Below are 21,489 nucleotides of genomic sequence, written 5' to 3'. Positions count from 1 at the left end.
GTGTTTCCTTCCTGCTTTCCTCCCTTGCACGCGGGAGATTGAGCCGTGGTTGTCGGCACCCCTCGGGCGCCCCTCCCCTACCCCCAGGGCCTTTTGGGCGTCGAAAGATGGCGCATGAGATTGAGCCACAATCATCGGCTTCCCTCGCGCGCTTTCACTCACACCTACACCATGCGGGGCGCGGTGATGACGACGGCAAAAATGCACCTGGAGCGTGCATATTGTCACAGTCGGTAATGTGTGAAGAAGAGGACTATGATGGTGGCCTGAGAGGCGACGAGGAAGAGGGTAGTTTTTTATCGCTGCTCTACGCTTGTTGGCCCAGCCATTAAAAGCCACTGTAATTAGACGCACGCTTCTTCCTTTCCGTAACATCATTGGTGGACGTGCGGGGTAATCACTTGCGCAAGACGGAGCTCCGCAGCGGACGTAACCTGGCCACCATGTCATCTGAAGGAGAGAGTTCAACCACGGTCCCGTCGTCGCCACCGACGGTCATCCTGGCCCAGCCTCGCGACCCTTGCTATCGCAATAAAAGTAGGAAACACGGAACGATTCGGCGTCCGACACGGTGTTGGACACAATCGCACCTGCCGAACGCCATATCAGACGCTAAATCGTACAGTGTGTCTCCTACTTCACAGCAGCAAGTTCAGGGTGCAATTATTACGTGAGAAAAAGAAGAAAGAAACACACTTCTTGATAGGAAAAGTGAGGGTTGCATTCATTATGCGGGTGGATTCATTATGCGAGTAAATACGGTAATACAGTATAGCACAGCGGAGGGATGAGACACCGTGAACTCAATCGTAAGTTGAGGGATAGGCTTGGAGCTTGGTGCACCGTAGGCACCGATACAAGTAGTGGTGTCTACTATATGAACATCCAAAATCAAATTTGAACCGCCCGCCACAGTGGTGTTTTGTAAGTGGAGCGTTGTGGGCACCGCCCTGCTCCTCTGTAGGATTCTTAGGCATTGAGAAGGCATTGAAGAAGGAGTGGGAGCACTGCGAAGGGAATGAGAGGCGATTTTTGATTGTCAATAACTCTGCTTCTGCTGAACACATTGAAGTACTTTTTGCTGCCAAGTATTTCAGCAATAGTGTATTTTAACGTCAAATGCATGTCTCGACCTCGATCAAAAGTTTTGCAGGGCCTCTTTAACAAATCCTCAATTCACTGCGTTGTGTGCTTCATTCGAACTTCTTGGTACAGTTGAACTTTGTTATAATGAAGTCATATCTGACACGAAAATACCTTTGTTAAAGCTAACAGTTATATAAACAAACACACTGATATCTGCTACAATAAGTTTGTAATCAGGTCGATATGAAAGAAACACAAATGTGATGCCTCTGACAAGCCGGCAGAGGTTTTCTGTTGGCTATATTGGCCCATCAGCGGCTTTCTATGTTGATATGTGGAACGTGAACAACTCTTAATTACAAATGTGCAATTGTTAATATGCAACTGCACAAGCTAGTGGGAGCAGATGCAATAAAAAGGAAGGCACATCTTCAATCAGCATAATATAATAATGTCACATAGATCTGAAGCGCACCGATAAGATGGCCCATTGCTCAAATAAGGTGCCATGTAGAATTATAGCCACGACATGGGCTATAATTCTGCATGACACCTTATTTGAGCAATGGGCAACAGTGTTTCTTATCAGGCACACCTCCCACCGGCTACGCCACCACACCTAATGCGCCGCGAAATCAATCTTGTGGCTTTACGGCTATTCGGCGGTCAACACTGGGATGCTGTTACAGTATTGTTGCCGAGGCATAAAAGCGATCGCTGATCTGATCAAGGGAAAGGGCACTGAACTGAAGGCGTGAAACTCATTATTTATATGTTTCAAAATCTGAACGTGCTGCTGCTAGAAAGGCCCCATTGATATCTTTTCAACAATCTACGCTTCATAATCATCCCTAAAAATGTCAAAATTTCAATAAAACCCTGCAATAACCGTTGAACCCATAAGCAATATGAATGTCACCCGTTACCTCGTCTGGTTTTCCCCCTAATTGCAGAGTACTTTTCATGCAAAAGTGGCAACGGGAAACTAGACTCACAAGAAATTGAAAAATTAAGCAATCTACTAAGGGAGAGAGCCGAGGCAACAGCCAAACAGGAAGGAAAAGCAAAAATTAACAAATTTAGCCGTTGTTTGTGAAAATATTTATGGATGAAAACCTTTTTATTTAAAAAGGAAGTAGAGAAAATGCCGCTGGAAGTGGAGAATGATTCCGTGTGTTTTCAATGGCGCTCTACAGTTATCAGTCGAGCCGCCCGACACAGACACTTATCTGCTGGGCTTATGTGGCTGTTTTTCTAACCTTCCACGGTAGGCACAGTACATCTAGAACCACAGCGTCCTGGGCTCTACGCGGTTGTACAGGACTGGTGGCCACGCATCATTACGCAACTTCCCAAATAACAATACAAGTCACTTTTAACATAGAGTTTCCTACAATGTACTAAAGGGAACCCTGGCGCTTCAATGTTGTAGCGCGTAGTTTTGCGTTACTGTTTGAATTTTCTGGTTTCCATTTTTTTTCCTCTTCTTCTTTCTCCTTTTATTCCCTTTACCCCTTTCCCCAGCACAGGGTAGCCAGCCGGTAATTACACTGGCTAACCTCCCTGTCTTTCCTCTCGTTTGTCTCCTCCTCTCCTGGCGCTTCAATCGTTGATCGACCATGGGAATGATGGGAAGTACATGGATTTGTCTGATCGTGCTTGTGGATTCGTTTATTATGCTTTGTATGTGTTCATATCGTAAATTTCAGAGCAATGTATACTTTTCTAAGCGCAGAAGACGCTACAAACACAAACAATTGCTATTAATTGCAACAGTTCATCTTGTCGAGGTGACCTAATCGAAATGCGCCTAGCGTCTCAAGGCACTGGCGTGCCCACGATAAATTCATAACGGCGTTATATGTGACTTGTTTATGCATGCGACCATGGTGTAATGGTTGCAATATCGGGCATCTGTGCCTAGAGGACCTGTGTTCTAATCCTGCGTTCGGACAATTTTAATAATGTTTATTTAATTATTTACTGCGCAGTAAATTGTTGAAAGTGCCGAGTTTACAAAGTCAAGAAGCCGTATGAAGCCAGAAGAATGAAGTTTAGGCAAATCCATCTACTTCCCATGATTTTCATGCTGGCTCAACCGCTCCCATTGCAGCTCCCATAGACACTATTACCAAAGTTCCCCTTAGTAATTATCATATAAAACTATGGGCTTTCGCACTTCACTTAGTAGAGCAGTAAACGAGGGACCCAGCAGGACTGTGACTGCTCTGCAATTATATCTTTCGCTATAATTCCTCCAGGGCTCATTTGAAAAACACTACTAGAAATCTTCGTTTTACGATTTCGCTTGTTTACTTGTTCTTCGCTGTGTCCTTACTGCATTTCTTTCCTGCACGAGTCAATTGATGTGGTTAATAGTTTACCAAGTAAAGCAGAGTTGTATATCACAGGTGTACTTGTGAGATACTATACCTTATTTCATTTCTGTTTTGCGGGTTTATGTGCCTTTATAGCAAGCAGTGGTAATTATCAACGTTTGTACCAGTAAAAGTAGACCAGCCCCTCATTTGCATAGAAAAGTTACCTTGGGGGTTGGGCCCCCCCTCCCCCTTGAAAAAAAAAAATTTGACTACGTGCCTGTTTCTTATGAGGAAGTGATATAGAGTACAGCCTCTGAATTGTCTTGGCACTTCAGCTTTGATGCCTCTCAAAAATGGCATTTGCTTCCCTCAGTCCATTTAGGATTTTTTTTTTAATTTTTGTATCTGTATTGGCAAGCTATCTGGAAAATAGTTTCCTCAGCAGAATATTTTCAGATGCTGACATGCTGGAGGAATTTATGTACATCACTACTAGCAATGGAGGTGGAGTCACTCTGGACCTATTGCCAACTTCCACCACTCAGGTTGGAAGGTGAGATGATTGGCAGTTCCTCGTAGCTCTTCGCTGGCTATGTTTACTTATTAATTTGCACTGGCATGATAAAAATTTTTAACTTCTTTTTGTGTATTTGTGCTTGCTTAAGTTTGAAGCCTTTCCCGTGTATGTGCACTTGTTTTTGGTTGCAATATCTGCATCACCTAAATGTAAATAAATCAGTAATATGTGTGTCTTCAGTACTTCCTTTGCTGACAGCAGCTGGGACCACTGATGCCTTTCTGTGCACCCTAATTACATACATTTTTACAAACAAAAATGACTAAAATATTTTTTTCTGGCATAAGCTAAAAGCTGTGTGCTGTTTTGCCATGCTCTGCTGACAGTGTGGATGCACGCTGCAGGCAGAGAGCTGTGACACGGGGAGTCAACAAAGGAGCCAAAGAGGACCTGAAACTGGCCATGGAGAAGCAGATGGCACGCTGCGATGATGACCTTGAGCAGCTTCTGGTCAACTTTGTCCAGCAAGAGCGAGAGCTTCTTGAGCAGCAGCTCTGAGTGCAGAGCTCAGCTGGAAGCCGCATTGCCCTTCTCGATGATCTCAGCAAAGCACTCCTGATCGTCGGGGCATACCTTTGCCCTGTTGTAGAGTGCACCGTAATGACACTTTCTGGTCAATTGCAAGGTTGCCAAGTAATTTCAGCTATCTGCAGCAGTTTCAGCTAGCATATTGCACCAGATGGTGCTGCATTTCTGTTTGCAGGGCCCTTTTAAATGCCATCTAGGGGGAAATTCTAGCAGCATAGCAAGCAGTGCCAATGTAGATCCATGTTGGGTCACAGCAGTCTTGCATTGGGCAACATTGGCATGGCATTTCTTCTGCTTACATTGCAACTTAACATGGTTAGGGTTCAAAAAGGACCGTGAGGCTGGCAATGCATTTTGATTAAGTGACTCTGCAATTGACTGCAAGATTTTATTGTTGCAAGGCTGTGGAAAAAAGCAAAGAGAATAGGAAGAGATGCTAATCGTGGGGAAATGAAGTTCAGCTGGCTTCTTACTAAAGGAAGAAAGCTGAACTGATCCTTGGCCAACTTTACCTCGATGAGTACAAATGAGGTTTGTGACGGTTTTACCTCCAATGCTGTGGCACCACGTATGAAAAGGAAAGTGCTAATCTTGGCCTAAGGATCTCTTTGAAACCGTAGACTTTAGAGGAGGAGCCTGTCATTGTGTGGCTCATTTATCTTGGACGCAGCAGAAAAATGTATTCATTTTCAGTTGTGATCGTGCACTTTCTTTTTTTCCCAGCATCAAGATTTACACCTGTGGTTGAAATGCACACTCGTACTTGCAGCTGTTATCTGTTGCCACTGTGTGGTCATGATACATTCATCTAGGAGCGCTGCAGTTAACAGCGGCAGTAGTTAACGACAACTACAGTCGTAACACTTCTGCTGTTACTAAGAAAAACCTCATCAATGACAGTCATGTTAAATTATTTCCCACCATGACATTGTTTGCTGCAAAGAACATCAGTAATGATGGACATGACTAAGCAGCAAAAGCAGTTACATGCATTACGTGGAAAAGAAATGCTAGCTTATAACAATTGCATTGTACCATCAGTTTCTATAAAGTGTACCCTGCTAATATATTGGCCATGGCACACAATGCTCAATAAAATAAAATTTAAAATGTTGGATATGGTTTGCGCAACATCGCGTTTTTATTTGTTTAAAACACCATTTCCCATCAAGAAAAGAAAAGCTTGCTCGCCTTTATTTCTAGCCATGGAAAGTACATTCCTACAAAAAGCTAGAAAATGTTATTTGAGTAAAAATTTAATTATTATTTATAGTGATTATTTATTTGGGTTTTGTTTGCTGAACTTTCCGCACAATGGGGAAGAGAGTGGGAGGGGGGCTCATTCCAGCACATGCCAAACTACCATTGACTTTGGATTAAGCTTCCTGTGCTTAAATAAGAATTTTGGGGTATCAATCTCTGCATAACAGAAATAATGCATTCGTGGGATTCACCTAGAAGAAGAAGTATTTTAATGACTGGAAAATGTAGAGAGGTCGGCCGGATAATGGAGCATCTGGCCTGCTACTCTACGTAAGGGAAGGGGAAGAGGGGAAGAAAAAGGGTCACAATGGGGGATGATAATGGGAGGAACGAGGTGAAGGACGCATTACACAACTGGCCTGGACTCACGCCTGTGATTCACCTAGAGTTTTGTGTACATCGAAGCACGTCTAGCAACTTTCTGTTCTGCCAAAGTAATGCAGTGCGTCACATCACCATTTTAGGCACGCTTCGGACTGAATTGCACAAGCGGACGTACACATTGAAGTGCCAGTGGAGCGTATGTTAACTTTTTCACCTTAGGGCTTTGAGCTGTGACACTTGCAACAGATACTAAATCAGTCCTGTGTGGGCGTCCAGCTACCTCTAGCTAAGGTTTAAAAATATATGCGGATTCATTAAAGGTATGCAAAAAAAAAAGGATATTGTTTGCTATTCTATGGAGCAAGTCTTAAAGGGACACTAAAGGCAAATACTAAGTTGATGTGAACTGTTTAAATACCATTCCAGAAACTTCGCAACGCTTGTTTGGCGCCAAGAGAAGACTTAGTTTACGAGAAAATTGTAATATGAAGGGTCCGAATGCCTTTTTCGAAATTCAAATCTCCCGCCACCCAACCGTGGAAGTGGTGACGCTGCATGCGCCATCACCCCTCTTAGCTGCCGCGCGACCGGATTGAATGCAGCGGCGCGAAAGCGCGCGCGCTGCCTGCCTAGAGACCGGCCATGACTGATGTCGGTAAGTAAAATTACAGTATTCTAGCCACTAGTAAAACCCCGCCCGACAGACTGCGCTGCCGTCTGTAACCCTTCAATCTCCCTATGTGCTACAGTGTACTAGAAAATTATAGTACACTGTAGTAGTGCCAACCACTTCCCGCCTCCATTCCAATCCCGCGCTCGGCGTGGCCTCTACAGTGGCGCCGCCTATGTTGCCCCTGCCGTAGCAGACGACGGCTAAGCGCTACCGGAAGAAATCCGCGGAAAAGTTCGTTCGAGCCCTGCGGAGCAACTTTTGAGGCGAGATTTGCTTCGTCAGTCGGTAACTAGCCTAAATGTGTTAGAATTGCGCAGAAAATAGAGAAAAAGAGGATTTTCTAAGGCGTGAAGCGCCCGCACGTTGAGAGTTCGTGTTGCAGAAACACGACGCATGCACACGGTGGGCTCAAACGCACGTAATTAGGTCAGTTTCAGGTTTTGACTGCGTGAAAGTATGTGTACGTGCTTTCGTAAGTTCGTTTACGTACCTGCAGGATACATTTGTTCGGCTGGCGCGTGAGAGATTCCAACTGTCTGGCACCAGCAAAGCCTAGCAACAGTTCCGTTTCTGCTCCGCGCCTCTTACAGATGTGTGTAGCTCATGCGCGGGTTGTGGCGGCCATGAGCAACGTTTTCACGCGTGTAGACAGTAATGATGATTTGAACAACGTACCATCACATGAAATCGTTATTTATTTATTTATTTATTACCGTGGAAGTGGTTGGAATTTGGTAGCAAGAACGAACTTGATAGGATAACTGGACAGAGGTTCCGAAAATAATCCCTCCCCCCCCCCCCCCCCCTCATTAGCACCAATAACACTTGTTGAAGTGCTCATTTTATATCTCTATACTACGTGCGTTTGTATTCTTTTGGTTTGGAAGTTTTCGCAGGGAAGCAGTGTTGCTTTAACTGGAACACTCGAGGCACACAAGGCAGAGAAAAAAATGTTTCTTGGGTTTTACGTGCCAAAATCACGATCTGATTATAGGCACGCCGTAATAGGGGACTCCGAATTAATTTTGACCAGTTGGAGTTCTTTAACGTGCCCACAATGGACGGGACACGGGCGTCTTCGCATATCGCCCCCATCGAAATGCGGCCGCCCCGGCCGCGATTTCATCCCTGGGCCTCCCGCGATCAATCCATCTGCGCGCACTTTCGTCGCACTGGGCCTGCAATGGCGGTCGGAGCGTTCTGTAAGGAAAAAAAAAAAATTACGACAGCGCGACGCGTGCTTCCACGTGACACAGATTGGCCAATTGGGGGAGCGGAGGAGGAAACACCGGGGAGAGCGGGATGGCGGAAAGATCTAAGAATGGCGCCACTTAAGGAAAATTGAGGGGTTTTATCTGTAAATTAAGCTAGGGAAACAAATGAGCATGTTTTGTTAGAATGTGAAGATATCTGCCCAGCGCTCGATTTAGGCACTACTGGCCTCCTTGAAGTCCTCGCGTTCAGACATTTCCGCAATAGTAAGAGGAGATTGGAAGATTAGTGGAAGAAAAGTAGTGAAAAGACAAAAAACATAGTCGTACAAAAACAAAGTTCACATTAAAGGGTAAGAAAATTTGGTTATGAGAATTCATCGTAGTTTTTTTTTAACCTAAGCAGGACATTAAGCAGTATAATAGCAAGAGCTTGGTGGCGCAACCCACCGCCCCGTTCCAAAGGGGACGCTCACAACATCCATCCACCCCTCCATCGGAGTGGCGGATTCGTTGTGCTTTTTAGTCAAGTGGCGTAGACCGTTCGGGTATTCCGCGACATCACATAGCAGTTGAATTCTCTGCTGCTTGCAGTTTTTGCGAGTTTCGCGAGCCAGCAAGACCAGCGTAGCATAACGAAACTAGAGAAACGCGAAAGCGAGGCGGTGCGCAGCCGAGCGAAAATGAAACCTTTCGACCACCCGTGTCGATGTCAAAGGTAATTTCAATTAGTTCTTTTTTCTAAAAAAATAAAATAGAGCTGGACAAGTAGCAATTTATTTCGTCTTTTATTACTATACAAGGATGTTTGTTTTTGCAACGAATGGTTGAGTACTAGTGGCAGAATTTAACTGAGGAGTGCTTTCGTCATCGGGCAAGTGCTTGAACGACCCGGGCGAGTCTCTAACCATGTCCATTTACCTCAATTTCTCGATTATTAAGGCTCTGTTCACGGTAATATTGACGCCTTATAGATTCTGAAGCACTAATCCATCACTTTAGCTTGTCTTAATATTTGCCTTTGGTGTCCCTTTAAATGTTTTTTATTGTATATTCCGTCTAATAGCATAGTTACTCAAGAAAATACACACAATTTCTCAAATGTTAAATTTAGTAGACTGCGGCATTTTAAAACTTTGGCTAAACTTGAATGTGTCATGCTGTACGGCAAGAGAGCCGATGACTTGTAGTTTGACATTTACTTAGTAGTGACCAGCACTGTGCTTGTCTCCAGGTGGCTCTTGGTCTAGCGCAGCATATTCGTCGCGACGAATTTCGTGATTCTGCCCTTTGAAAGCGTACCGACGTAGAAACGCATATGACCTGTAGGAAGCGGAGAACTGTTGCTAAATGCTTTGTACCCTCACAGAAGCAGATTAGAATTGAATCTCGATCAAACGAAATATTCAAAGTAACGAACTTCGATCTAATAAAAGAAGGAACATCTGCAATCAGATCGGCTCGTTGAAGCAGTTTAAGCTACTTAATTCGCCGGTCTCAGTTAGTTCCCACTGGGCAGTGTGCATTAAGTTACTGTTTGTTTTGTTTCTGTTGCTACTTTTTACGTTCAAAAACCGTTCGACGTGACGTCCTTCGGCGACGCCTAGATTGACAGTCGCAGATCGCCACTGAAAACATGCTGAGGATGGGCAGTACACACCCTGTCAAGCCTATTTTGTAGGGATGGGCGGATTGCAGTTTTTGAGACCGAATCGAATCTAATAGTGCCAGATGCGAACCGAATGTCGAATATTTTTCGTGTAGCTTGCGAATAATATACAGCCTTCTGATCACTAGCAATGTCAAACTATTTTCACGTCGTGGTAGTCACGACATTAGAAAGTTTGGCATTACACTGCACATTAAAAAGCATGCCATATTTTAAAAGCACAGAGGGTAGTTTAAGAATATATACGAAAATTTTCGCTCATCGATAACTCCGCCTACCTTGACGCCGGCGCCGACACTGGATTTTATGCAACACGGGGCCCTTAACGCTATCGCGTGAAAAGTACTTGGTGCTGTATTAATCTGCATGAGAAGCTCCTTCCGGTTCGCTGGAAGCTACTGACGCCTCGGGCAATTGAGCAAGGCGAACACATTAAAATTGGCAGTGGCTTAGCTCGGCTATGCCAGGATATACGTAGCGAAAGCTAAGGCATAGCATGGTTAGCCTTGGTTAATTTTGATTGCAAGTTCAGGTTAGTCTGGTTGTCTAGCTATGTTGCAGCGTTTTGCCAGTCGTTCGGCGCGCTGTTCGTCTGTTTCCTGGGCGATTCGTATCCTCTCCATCTCGTTCCGATGTCGATTCCAGGCCTCCTCCTGCTTATCAGAATTGTCGCCGTCCATACTGCCGCCTCAACTGTGGTTGCGGCGCACACGAGCTCTCCTTTTCAATCCTCGGATATGTTATCAGGTATACGACGCAGCTGGCGAAGCGAGCGGAGGCGAGCGCAACGACGAGGAACACGTGCACGTGACGTCATACCAAACGGCGGCGGCAAGGCAGGGCGCTGCGCAGCGGCGGAACATCTGTGGCTAGGTGCTACTAGTGGCGCATGCGCAGTAGTGACTAGGGAGCGAGAGAGAGAGAAATATCCGCGACGGAGGTGCGCGTTGTGACGTCATGTGCCTCCTCGGAGCACCGCCACGGCGAAATCGCAAGTTCGTGGCCCGTAAAGCTCTCGCTTTAATAACTAAACAGTTTGTTCGCAAACTCTGTGCTCTCCTGAACGTGCGTACGTAGTCATGTATATGCGAATGTCATGTGTAAACAAAATTTTGTTGTGATTCATCGTGGTTGTATCGGGAAAGCCCGGCTCCCGGAGCGACAGCGTGCTCAGGTACATTATGTCCGCTGTGCAAGGGATCAAGATCATCGTATTGTTGCTTCAATTTCGTGTCAGGTTGCACACAGTTGACGACGTGAAATATTCGATAATTATACGAAAAATTTTTTCGAGTGTTTGGATAGCGACTATTCGATTCGAGGAGCGAATCCGGTATGGGAATATTAGATTCGTTATTCGAAAGTTTGGAATATTCGCACGGCCCTACGATATTTTGTGCTTTTTGTCTGTGCTCCTGACAACGTATATTGTCAAATAAAATTTGACATCGACAGTGTCAACGAGACTGCCGAGGAGGTGCCGCGTAGCTCGAGGATGCTGTGGCGCATATGGAGCCCATGTCACGTGAAAACGCGCGTCCTGCAATGGTGGCGTCCGAATATTGGAACAGCTGATTCTGACTAATATCGTCGTTGATCTGAACGCGACTAACGACGCTGAAAGTGAAAAGGAGCTGCGCAAAGACGCAAGCGGTGCCCCACGTCCTTGTTCGCGGACTCTGCAGCTGTTGTGAACTTCGATACCTTTCGTCGTTAACTAGATATGCAGAGAAACTGAAATAGAGTTGTGAATGAACAAAAAGGGACACTTATGTTCCAACATTCGACCCAAGCGCCCACTGGATTCAGAAATTCAAGTTATCATTTCATTTAGCATTAAAAAAAAAAAACGAAAAGAAAAGTTTGAACGTTTATTCTAACCGTGAGGTAGCGATAGCGAGCTTTACTAAGCTTACTAAGGCTTACTATTAAGCTTACTAAGGCTTTATGTTCAATTCCACATGTAATTTTGCGTAACTTTTTGCCTCGTATATACAGTGCCGCATCATGCGTATCGGATGCTACGTTTTCCTAGATCAGGCATTATGTTACCGCGCTCTTCTGAATAAACGTATCACAGGGGTTGTACTTACCCAAGCGGACTACGAATTGAATAGCAAATTTGTATTTGAAATTTTGAATGTTCGCACAGCCCTAAATATACCAAAGAACTACACACTTATATGAGCGAAATTGTACAAGTATAGTTGGCATCACGTATTTTAGATGTTTTCACAAGATCAACAGTTGTTTTTTTTTCTAACACACTTCTTATTTATAGGAGGCTGCTGTCCTTATTTCCAATAAAAATAAGTATCCGCAGAAAGAAACAATTCCACAAGATTTTTCTCAGCTATTCGTGAAGAGCGCGAAGTGGTGCGTGCATACAAGTGTAGATGATGATGATGATGATGATGAAAAACGTTTATTTGCTCTATTTTGCAGTGATTTTTGCGGCTTCAGATGGAGTCTTCCATCTTCTCTCCAGGGTCGGTTCCCCTAGTCCAGGCTCCGCTGAGGGTAGCTGCCCTGCGTGCACGCCTTACTAGTCCTTGTTGGACTTTCAGGATGTCGCTGGATAGCATCCTCTCCCACTGTTCCGCACTCGGGTTTTTTATTATGGCTAGCCCTTCTGTTTTCTGGCAACAAAAATACTATAATTAGAAAGAACAGACTTTTATTTGCATGAGCCAACAACATTACGCACGCATCACTCAAGTGCCGTCATGAGTGTAATAATTCAAGAAGCTCACTCTGAGGGGCTTCCACACTTGTGTGTAGCGGCGTCTACGTACACTGTGTCATACAAGTGTGGAAGCCCCTTAGAGTGAGCTTCTTGAATTATTACACTCATGACGGCACTTGAGTGATGCGTGTGTAATGTTGTTGGCTCATGCAAATAAAAGTCTGTTCTTTCTAATTATAGTATTTTTGTTGTGAAAAGCTTCGGCATTTTGTAGGCACCTATATCTTGTGACTCCAAATGAGGTCATTGGGACTCGATTCTTTCGATCGCCGTGCCTACGCGCACGCGCAGTGGTGTTTATATTTTCATGAGCAACGTCATAGTCATTCCATCAGACAATGGCAGCAAATAATTTTGCTCTGTCGTGTCGTCGCGATAATGCCGCTGACGTTGTCTTTTATTCCAAGACCAACTTTAGCGTCAAATTAAAATGCGTTCTAAGTTCCCCTACCTTCATATCTGTTAAGTTCCATCCTTTTAATGCTAGAAGCATATGTTCCAGGCTTTCTACAACTTCTAAAATATGTGTCGATGTTTACTCCTTTAGCCGTGTAGCAGCAGTGAGCGAGTGTCGCCGAAATGGGCTTCCAACCTCGAGCTGTTTTCTCGGATAAATTCTTCGTTATTTAGCGACAGGCTGTCAAGGCTAGAAGAAGCAGCGAAGAAAATCACGGAGAAAATTAAGCGGGTCCAGAGGAAGGAAAAAGATTGTGAAAAATCAACTCCGGTTCCTATCCATGAACGTGTATAGTCACGCTTAGGGAGGCTATCTGTTGTGGGTGGCGCTCCCCTTGCAACCGTGCCTTACGCGTAGCCGGGAGCCAACCGGTACTTCGAGCGCCACTTCCTTAGGGACCAATTTGGAACCGTGTGCAGCGCCTGTGACCCCCTCTGGGTGCACAGAGGCACAGCCTCTCAAACGACAGCGCCTCCAGATGCTAGCCGTGGCGAGGGAAGAACATGAGAACGCTCCCCTTACCACGACGTTACGTACCACCATGCGGTTTCTACCGCTGTGTTAGACTGCACGGTCTTCGGAATCGGCCAAACGAAAACGGCTAGGCACGAAAAATCGCGGTCCCAGAGAAAGCTAAACGCTTTGAAATCCCTACCTAACAAGGTGTCACAGCCGATAAATGTGCGGGTTGTCCAGTGTGCTGTGCTCTTTCTTGCCGCCGCCTTCCGTTTGTCTCAAGTACAGAAGGCGATTAGACGCTGCGTGTGGCCATCGTGGAGCGCGTGCTCGGCTCTCTGCTCAAAACGCCGCCTCGTCTTCGCACTTGCAGGCGCCTGTATTCCAATCGAGTTAAAATTGGGCGACCAAAAGATGCTGCAATCCGAAACCAGCGTTTCGACAAGGGGGGACAAACCCTTGCCGAAGCGTAGGTTTCGGCGGGCTGAGACTTGCCTTTTTGTTGCCATCTTCCTGTGACCTCTCTGTCCTGTTTTGGATGTCGAGCCAATGCTCGTTCCCTTTTCATTAAATATTTTATTGTGATAGCAATTATATGGACACTCCCAGGGCATTTTTGCCGTCGCCGTGATGTTCCGCATAAAGTCCGAGGGTGATAACGCCGTCGCCGCGCGTCATATGCTGTATGTGCGAGTGAACACACGTGCGCGAGGGAAGCCGAAGATCGCGGCTCAATCTGGCGCGCGCGAACGAAGAAATCGGATAGCAAACGCGCCGTGTTCCGTCGCGCGAAAGGCCGTGGGGAGACAGGAGGGAGGGGGGCGGCGTTGTGCTCCGGCAACAACTGCGCATTTCGCGACCGGGCACAACGGGAATTGACGACCGCGGCTCAATGTCGCGCGCCATATATCGAGGGAAGCGGGTAAGCAGCGCGTATAGTGCCTAGAAGCGTCGGAGCGAGGGAGGGGGGGCGACTTCGACTCCGCCAACTCGTGCGTACATTGCACTTTCGCGCGCGCCGTATCTTAAAAGGGGTCTGCAGACGGCTCATGCCTTTGTGCGCGCCGTGTTCTCGCCGTTCTTGCGTTGAAGCGATAGACTGCACGAACGTCACCTCGCTCGCTGCTGCTGCCGCGCTTGCTCACACCAGCGTTTTGACCGCAAGTGTCCGCGCTCATCGAGTGTGATGTGTTCATGTTTGCTTGTGCGCGCTCACACCAAGCTTGTTAATCCAGTTAGCAAGCAGGGGCGTAGCCAGGGGGGGGGGGGGGCTTATGGGGCTTCAGCCCCCCCCCCCCCCGAAATTTTTTCGTGCTGTCATGCGCCGCCGACCAAAACAACTCCCGGCGCCGGAAATCATGCTTGATTTTGTCTAGAATGTCCTTAATTCACGCTCGAAAATACATTTTAGCGCAAACATCGCGAAATCGGGATGGATATTGCAGAAACGCCCATGCATCGGGAGTCACATATCGTAACGCAAGGAGCCCCACCGAGCACAAAATTTCAAGGGCGTTTTGATGGCGAGCGGGCTCGTCTCGGCATCTCGCGGAGGCCGCGGAATCTACGGAGCGCTTGGATTTCAATTCTGAAACTTTGTGGGTATAAAGTTCTCATAACATTTTGATGGGAAAGGTGCATTGACATTTCCAAAGTCGTGCTTTAGATTTTCAATTCCGGAACTTTGTGGGTTTAATGCTGTTGTAAACATTTGACGCCAAAGGTGCATCGACTTTTCTAAAGTCGTACATCGGGCCATACAACGACACAAGCCAAATCAACATACTATCAGACAAGTTGAGAAAGCACGTAGCGAGGTGCAATGAGACAAAGCGTTGTGGTGGCTCATTTGTGCCGTCAGGTCACAGAAAAGAATATGAACATTTTTTCTTCACCTGCGCCAAAGCATCCATGTCAAGACACTAAAGCCACCATTGTAACTGAGTTCTTATTTATTTTTCTACCTAGAATTTTATTCGCGAGGATACATTGAGCCTCTTTATTTATTTATTCATTTATTTATTTTTTGTTCTCGCAACCCGCGGGCTGCCGATCCAGCCAGAGCGCATGTGTTTTTCTCGTGCTGCATCGACAACCGCGCGGCGCACTTGGATGCGCGTTCGTTTTTTTTCTGTCCGACTGCATTTTCGCCTGGCAGAGTTTTGGACGCTTTCTGGCTAGCAGACAAGAAAAAGAAACAATGCATAGTCGCTCGCCGCCAGCACTGCGGGGACTCGACGGATTGCAACGCGTTCGCTTGAGCGCAACCTCTCCGGAAAATTTTGTCTCGCCGGTGTAGGATACCGAGCAGTATGCGTATGGCTTTCTGTGGACCAAGCGTCACACGTTTTCTTCGATATTCCTGTGGTAGCCACACTAGGTGCCCAAAGTAGGCATTCGATTGTAGCCAACATGCTTTCCTTTGCGTTATTCTATTTCGCCGCCCCCCGCCCCACAAAAGAAAAAAAGAAGACATTGTTGCGGCGCAGCGAATTGCCGCATGGTGAAAGTTCGATTTTGTTACTTCTTTTGCGAAAAGTAATGGGCCACGGTACGCTTCAGTTGCCGGATACTATAAAATTATTGAAACAGCAGCTATATGAAGACTCCAGGCACATTCCTGCCGTTGCCCTCATGTTCCGTATAAATAAAGGCCAAGGGCGATAACATCGTGACCGCGCGCCGCATGCTCTATGTGCGAGTGAAAGCGTGTGGGGGGAAGGGGGAGGGGGTTAGCCGACGATGGTGGCTCAGTCTTGTGTGCGCAAGGGAGAAAAGCGGGGAGGAAGCGCGCCGCCTTCCGTCGCACGCGATACATTTTGGGAGTGGAGGGAGGGGGGGAGGGTTCTGTGATCTGTGAATCTGTGGTTGCGCAACCGGTTTACTTGCCTTGTTTGACGCATTATATATAGTGACTTTTTCTTAGGTACGTAGATTTATTGGAGACATATACGTATATTTAAACATCTTGTTGCCAGGTTTTGTGTATATGCGCAGTGAACTTTGTTTCCAGTCACAATTTTTTGCCCTGTATCAAGCTGTATCTTCACATTTGTATATTCCATTTTATCTTCGCAGTTCTAATGTACGAAGGCGAGTCAAATGAAAGTGAGACAACCCGCCCCGCGCAATAATGGTTCGGTTCATTATTTTCGAGGCATGCATGCGCGTAGCACATACGCATCTCATTTACAGGTGACATGCAGAGCTGAGGTTAAATGTTCTTTAATGCTCTCATACACTGGGTTGAACATGGTTGCGTGACATAATGGACACTCCAAAAGTTGAACAGCTTGGTGTCGTGAGGTTTTTGACAAACCAAGATGTTTCCCAAAAAGAAATTATTCGCCGTATGGCTGCCGTATGCGTTGAACATTGCGTTTCATTGGCCACTGTGAAGCGTTGTAGCAAACTGTTCAAAGAAGGACATGAAAGTTACAAGGACGATGCCTGGTCGGGCCAAAGCGACAGTGCAATCACCTCCAACACAATTGAAAAGGCCGTGGTTGCTCAGTGGCTATGGTGTTGGGCTGCTGAGCACGAGGTCGCGGGATCGAATCCAGGTCACGGCGGCTGCATTTCGGTGGAGGCGAAATGCGAAAGCACCCGTGTACTTAGATTTAAGTGCACGTCAAAGAACCCCAGATGAGGGTGACGATTTTTTGTCTGCAATTGTGAGCGGGGATGACTCATGGTGCAGCTACGATTAGCCTGAAACACTACGGCAAAGCTTACAGCGGAAACATTTGAATTCACCACTCCCAAGGAAAACAAAGGCCGTCATTTCTGCCGGAAAAGTGTTGACTTCTTTTTAGATCGTTGGGGGCCATTATTGATCGAATTTTCTAAACCTGGAGAGACTCTAAATCGTTTCAGATATTGTGAAAGGTCGGATCGGCAGCGTGTCGCAATCCAGAACAAACGACGTGGAAAATTGAGCATTGGGAACATCTTGCTTCACGACATTGCCCGTTCCCACGTCGCTGATGTGGTTAATACAAAACTGGCAAAGTTCAAGTGGGAAACGCTGCAAAATCCCTCATGCAGCCCAGACCTGTTGCCGTGCGTCTTCCACATTTGGTAAAATTTGAAAAATCTGCTCAAGGGAACCAGATTCGTGTCGGAAGATGACGTGTATTCATTTACAGATTTATGAGGCAGCAACCCAAGGAGTTTTATGAGACGGGAATTACGCGACTCGTTAGTAGGACAAGTGTCTAAATACTCATGGTGACTACTTTTAAATAAAGTACCCCGTTTGTCATATGTTCCCATTGGCTCACTTTCATTTGACTAGTCCTTGTATATTTTGCAGAACTCCTGCTTTTTACATGTGCTCTCTGTTGCGACTATAATTTCGGAGCAATTACTCGCAATACACAGCCGGTGACAGCTGCTCCTGCGGAATACATTCTAACAAAGGGCAGCATCATTGAGATTTTCCCCTGGTCGTTGCATATGCACGAAAATGTAAACAAGGTTGCTGAATCACACACAAACACACACACACACACACACACATATATATATATATATATATATATATATATATATATATATATATATATATATATATATATATATATATATATATATATATATATATATATATATATATTGATCCCTCGTCTAATTCTATAAGCAGGAGACCGAGCTGCAAAGTGAGCCCCCCACGAACGAAATTTCTGGCTACGCCACTGTTAGCAAGCGAATCTTTCCATGTTTATACTGCCGATAAAACTACTATACTTCATACAGCTGTCTACTAATTTGCTATCGCAATCGACGCTACGGCTTTCGTGCGAAACTGCGACTTTTATTCTGTACTATGCTACTACTCGAGGCAATGCCCCCGGAAGTAGCAGGTTCTTCTAGCGTTCGCTGCATGTGGAGGGTTTCAAAACGTGATATATGTATGTTCATGTTGCCACGCGTCTACTGCATCTGTATCGTTTTCTTGAGAGAAGGGAAAAGCTATAGACACACATGCCTAGTTTGCTTTCGTTCCCCTGAGTAGGGGAACGAAAGAGAACAAGCAAGTATACATCGAATTCAGAGACCTGACGTTCGTTAGAGAAGAGTGCGGCGTGCTTACTGTACTTGAAGTGCCAGATCGGCTTTTTTACATCTGCGGCCTGCGGGAACAAAACAGTGAAAATACGAGCTAGTGGCCCTTAACCATAGCACGCACTGCATACTGCGCAACGTGTCATGTTTATGCCGTTGCCATGATAACGTTCATATTTGTACGTACAGACTGTAAGAAAAAAAAAAAAAAAAGGGACTTGTGAAGCAGCCTTCTCTGCAAAAGTACCCTTGTAGTGGAGAAGCCAGCTTAGACAAACTTTTCGGCTTCCCCTTTCCGTCCGTATGCTGGAGTGAGAGAAGTTGCCTCGCATAGCTCGCTAGGGTAATCGCTTTTTTTTTTTTTTCCTTGAGCGAGAAGACCGGAACGTCTGCTTAATCTCAGAGCGTCTGCTCAAATATCAGCGCGGAGCACGTGCTAGCATTATTACGTTGGCTGGTCGGGAACGAACTGTCGCGACCCGCTTCGAGAAATGGGCCAGGAATGAGGCCTGGCTACGCCCGTGTATGCGCATTGTTTTCTGTTGCCTCTATCGTTTACATTGTCTCTATCGTGTCTCTTCCGGTGGCAGTTGCCAGCCTGCTTCACGCTTTTCCTTTCCTGTGAAGCGTATATATGTTTTCAAATCAAATAATAATAATAATATCGCCCAGGTAAAAAAAAATCGCCTGCGCTTTCTCTTCCGATATAAATATTTTCTGTTCTTTCTCTCTTTCTTGCCCGTGGTTTCAACAGTGTTGCTTCAATTGCCTCCAGCAGACGCCGGGAACGAAATTAAGCTACGCATCCGTGAGCACGTGCGCCAAAAGCCATATCATCGCTGTCCTATCTCACGACGTATGTTCAAACCAGCGAAACAAGCAAAAGACCGCGGGCAACGGTGAATGATGCGGGGAAGGGGGCTATTGGGAAAGAAGCCGGCAGGAGGAGAAGGAGGGGGAGGAGGAATTCCTGAGCGATTTCTCATCGCCGCCACGATACGTGTGTACTCCGTACTTCGCGGCGCCCATCCTACTGCTGGCTCGAAGCAAGACCCCAAGACCGCGCTGGCGGACGGCGGCGGCGGTCGACCGCGTATATTGCTTAAGTACGCGGGTCAGGCTACATCCACGGGCTGCTGAAGGAAGGGCCTGTGCTGTTCGCGGCTGCGGCGCCGAAATTCTGCTCCTCCGCACGGCGGGGGGAGTCAAGATGCGAGCGCGCGGCGTCCGAGCGGGCTTGCGTGCGTGCGTATACGTTCGTACCATAAACATCCGCGCGCCTGTTGTGCCCGGGCGAAGCGTCGGCGCTTCTTGGGAAGCGCGCGTGAGAACAGCGCGCAGCAGAACCTGGCATCGCCGTGGCTGCGAGGTGTTACGTTGCGCGCTCGATCGGCCGGCAGGCACCCGTCAACGGCGCGGGATCGCATGCCGCAGGGGCAGGCCGCCGTCTATGCGCGTCGCGTTTGCCGTCGTTTTTTTTTTTTTTTTTTTCTTCAGTGCGATTGCCGTATTCTGGTGCGGGATTGCAGGCGAGGCGTTCCACGTAACGTGAAGAAAGCGAAAACGAAAGAATGAACGGCAGGCATGGAACGGCTAGAAGTAACGAGGCTTTTTTTTTTGTTTTCTGTATAGTAATGCTACGTTAAAGAATCGGCCCTTCCCGCCGACAAGCGGCAGAGTGGCCTCCAGCAATTGGTGCATATAGATTTCGGCGGTCGTGTCCGGCAGCTATTCGGAAGGATGTCGCAACGCGGCCGTAAATGTATGTACGAAGTAGCACGAAAAAGGAAGCGGGAGATGAGCGACGTTTTGTGGAGGGAGAGAGAATAAATTTCACGCGATTCTTTTTACGCAGTTGCGTTTGTCTGTACTACGTACTCGTCGAGATTGACTCAATGAAGGCCTGAAGGAGATAGGTGGTCAGGGTGGTGTGATAAGGTTCTAAACAGGCACATACCCCCCCCCCCCCCGCCCCCCTCCTCCGGAATGAACAGGCATACCCCCCCCCCCCCCCACACACACACAACACACTCCCCGCCCATACCATCACTCCTCACACATTCCTAAAACGCAGCCAAATCAATGTTGCGACTTGACAGCTATTCAGCGGTCAACATTGTGCTGCCTTTTTCACTCCTTTTGGATGGCTGTAGTTATCGGCGTCTCTTGGGGTGTTAAGGCCAGTTTTCTCATAGGTTCGGTACCCGCGCGACTAACTCGAGAATTAAATCCTCGAAAATTAAAATACGATGTCGCGTCCTTTCTCGAACGCTTGGCGATGTGCGAGCAATAGCTGACCGAGCGCTCCACTAATTTAAGCCTGCCGCTCGGTACACTAGCAGATAGGCATCGTAGCAAAACCCAGGACATGAACGCTGAAGAGCTTATCGTTTCGCTTTCTACGGGTGCAACTCTTTGTTACCGAAGTTTTATTGTTCGTTTATGTTCATTTAAGTTCGTTTTATCGGAGCAGCGCTCTCGCACTTCGGCGAGTACACTCGATGACGTGCTACTTCTGAGATCATGGTCAGTGCCTTGACTGGAGGCACTGATATTTTCTTATATTTTCAATTCTTTTTTATTTTTTAGGCGAAAGCATCAAATGTCACATATTGAGAGAGAACGCCGGCGTCTGTAGTAACGAAACGGCACCTAAATGCCCATTGGCTGCAACGCCACAGATACGGCGACGCTACGCCGCGGGGCGAGGCGGGTTGTCGCCGGCGGGGCAGTCGCGTGACGCGCGCGTGCGGATGCCTCAGTCTCGCTCTAGGAGGCCGCGGAGCCAACACCCTGCTCTCTAGAGGGTGTTGGCAGAGCGCGGTCTCCCCACGGTGTACGAATCCCCACTAGGCTTAGCTACTGCGCGCGCCTGCCGGCCTTGGTAGCCGCTGCTGCTTCCTCGGTCTCTCGTCGCGCAGAACATCGGTGGCAGAAGCTTGGTACCTGCAGGCATGCTACCGCATGCTGCTTGCTTGCTCGGGCAGCGCATACCGCTGTATGGCACACTACTTACATCGCAAAACTCGAAGGAGAGGTCAGCAGCGTCCAATTGGACATTGATGATTTCGCGTTCACAACTCATAAGAAGGGCTTAGGCGTCCATGTTTT

The 21,489-nt window shown here is 46.9% G+C and overlaps 1 protein-coding gene across 1 annotated transcript in view; it reads left to right on the top strand.

Moving 5' to 3' along the window:
• IntS10 (integrator complex subunit 10) overlaps positions 1-5,629 on the top strand; it is a 30,547-nt gene extending 24,918 nt beyond the window's left edge. The window contains exons 19-20 of the mRNA XM_050179008.3: positions 3,864-3,960; positions 4,329-5,629. Of these exons, the coding sequence (XP_050034965.1) occupies positions 3,864-3,960; positions 4,329-4,482 (251 nt within the window). The 3' untranslated portion in view covers positions 4,483-5,629. The remainder of the gene's footprint in view (positions 1-3,863; positions 3,961-4,328) is intronic.
• Positions 5,630-21,489: the final 15,860 nt, after the last annotated feature.

This window comes from Dermacentor andersoni, chromosome 5, assembly GCF_023375885.2.
Source record: "Dermacentor andersoni chromosome 5, qqDerAnde1_hic_scaffold, whole genome shotgun sequence".
Lineage (NCBI taxonomy): Eukaryota > Metazoa > Arthropoda > Arachnida > Ixodida > Ixodidae > Dermacentor > Dermacentor andersoni.
This window is presented reverse-complemented; position numbering and strand designations above follow the sequence as displayed.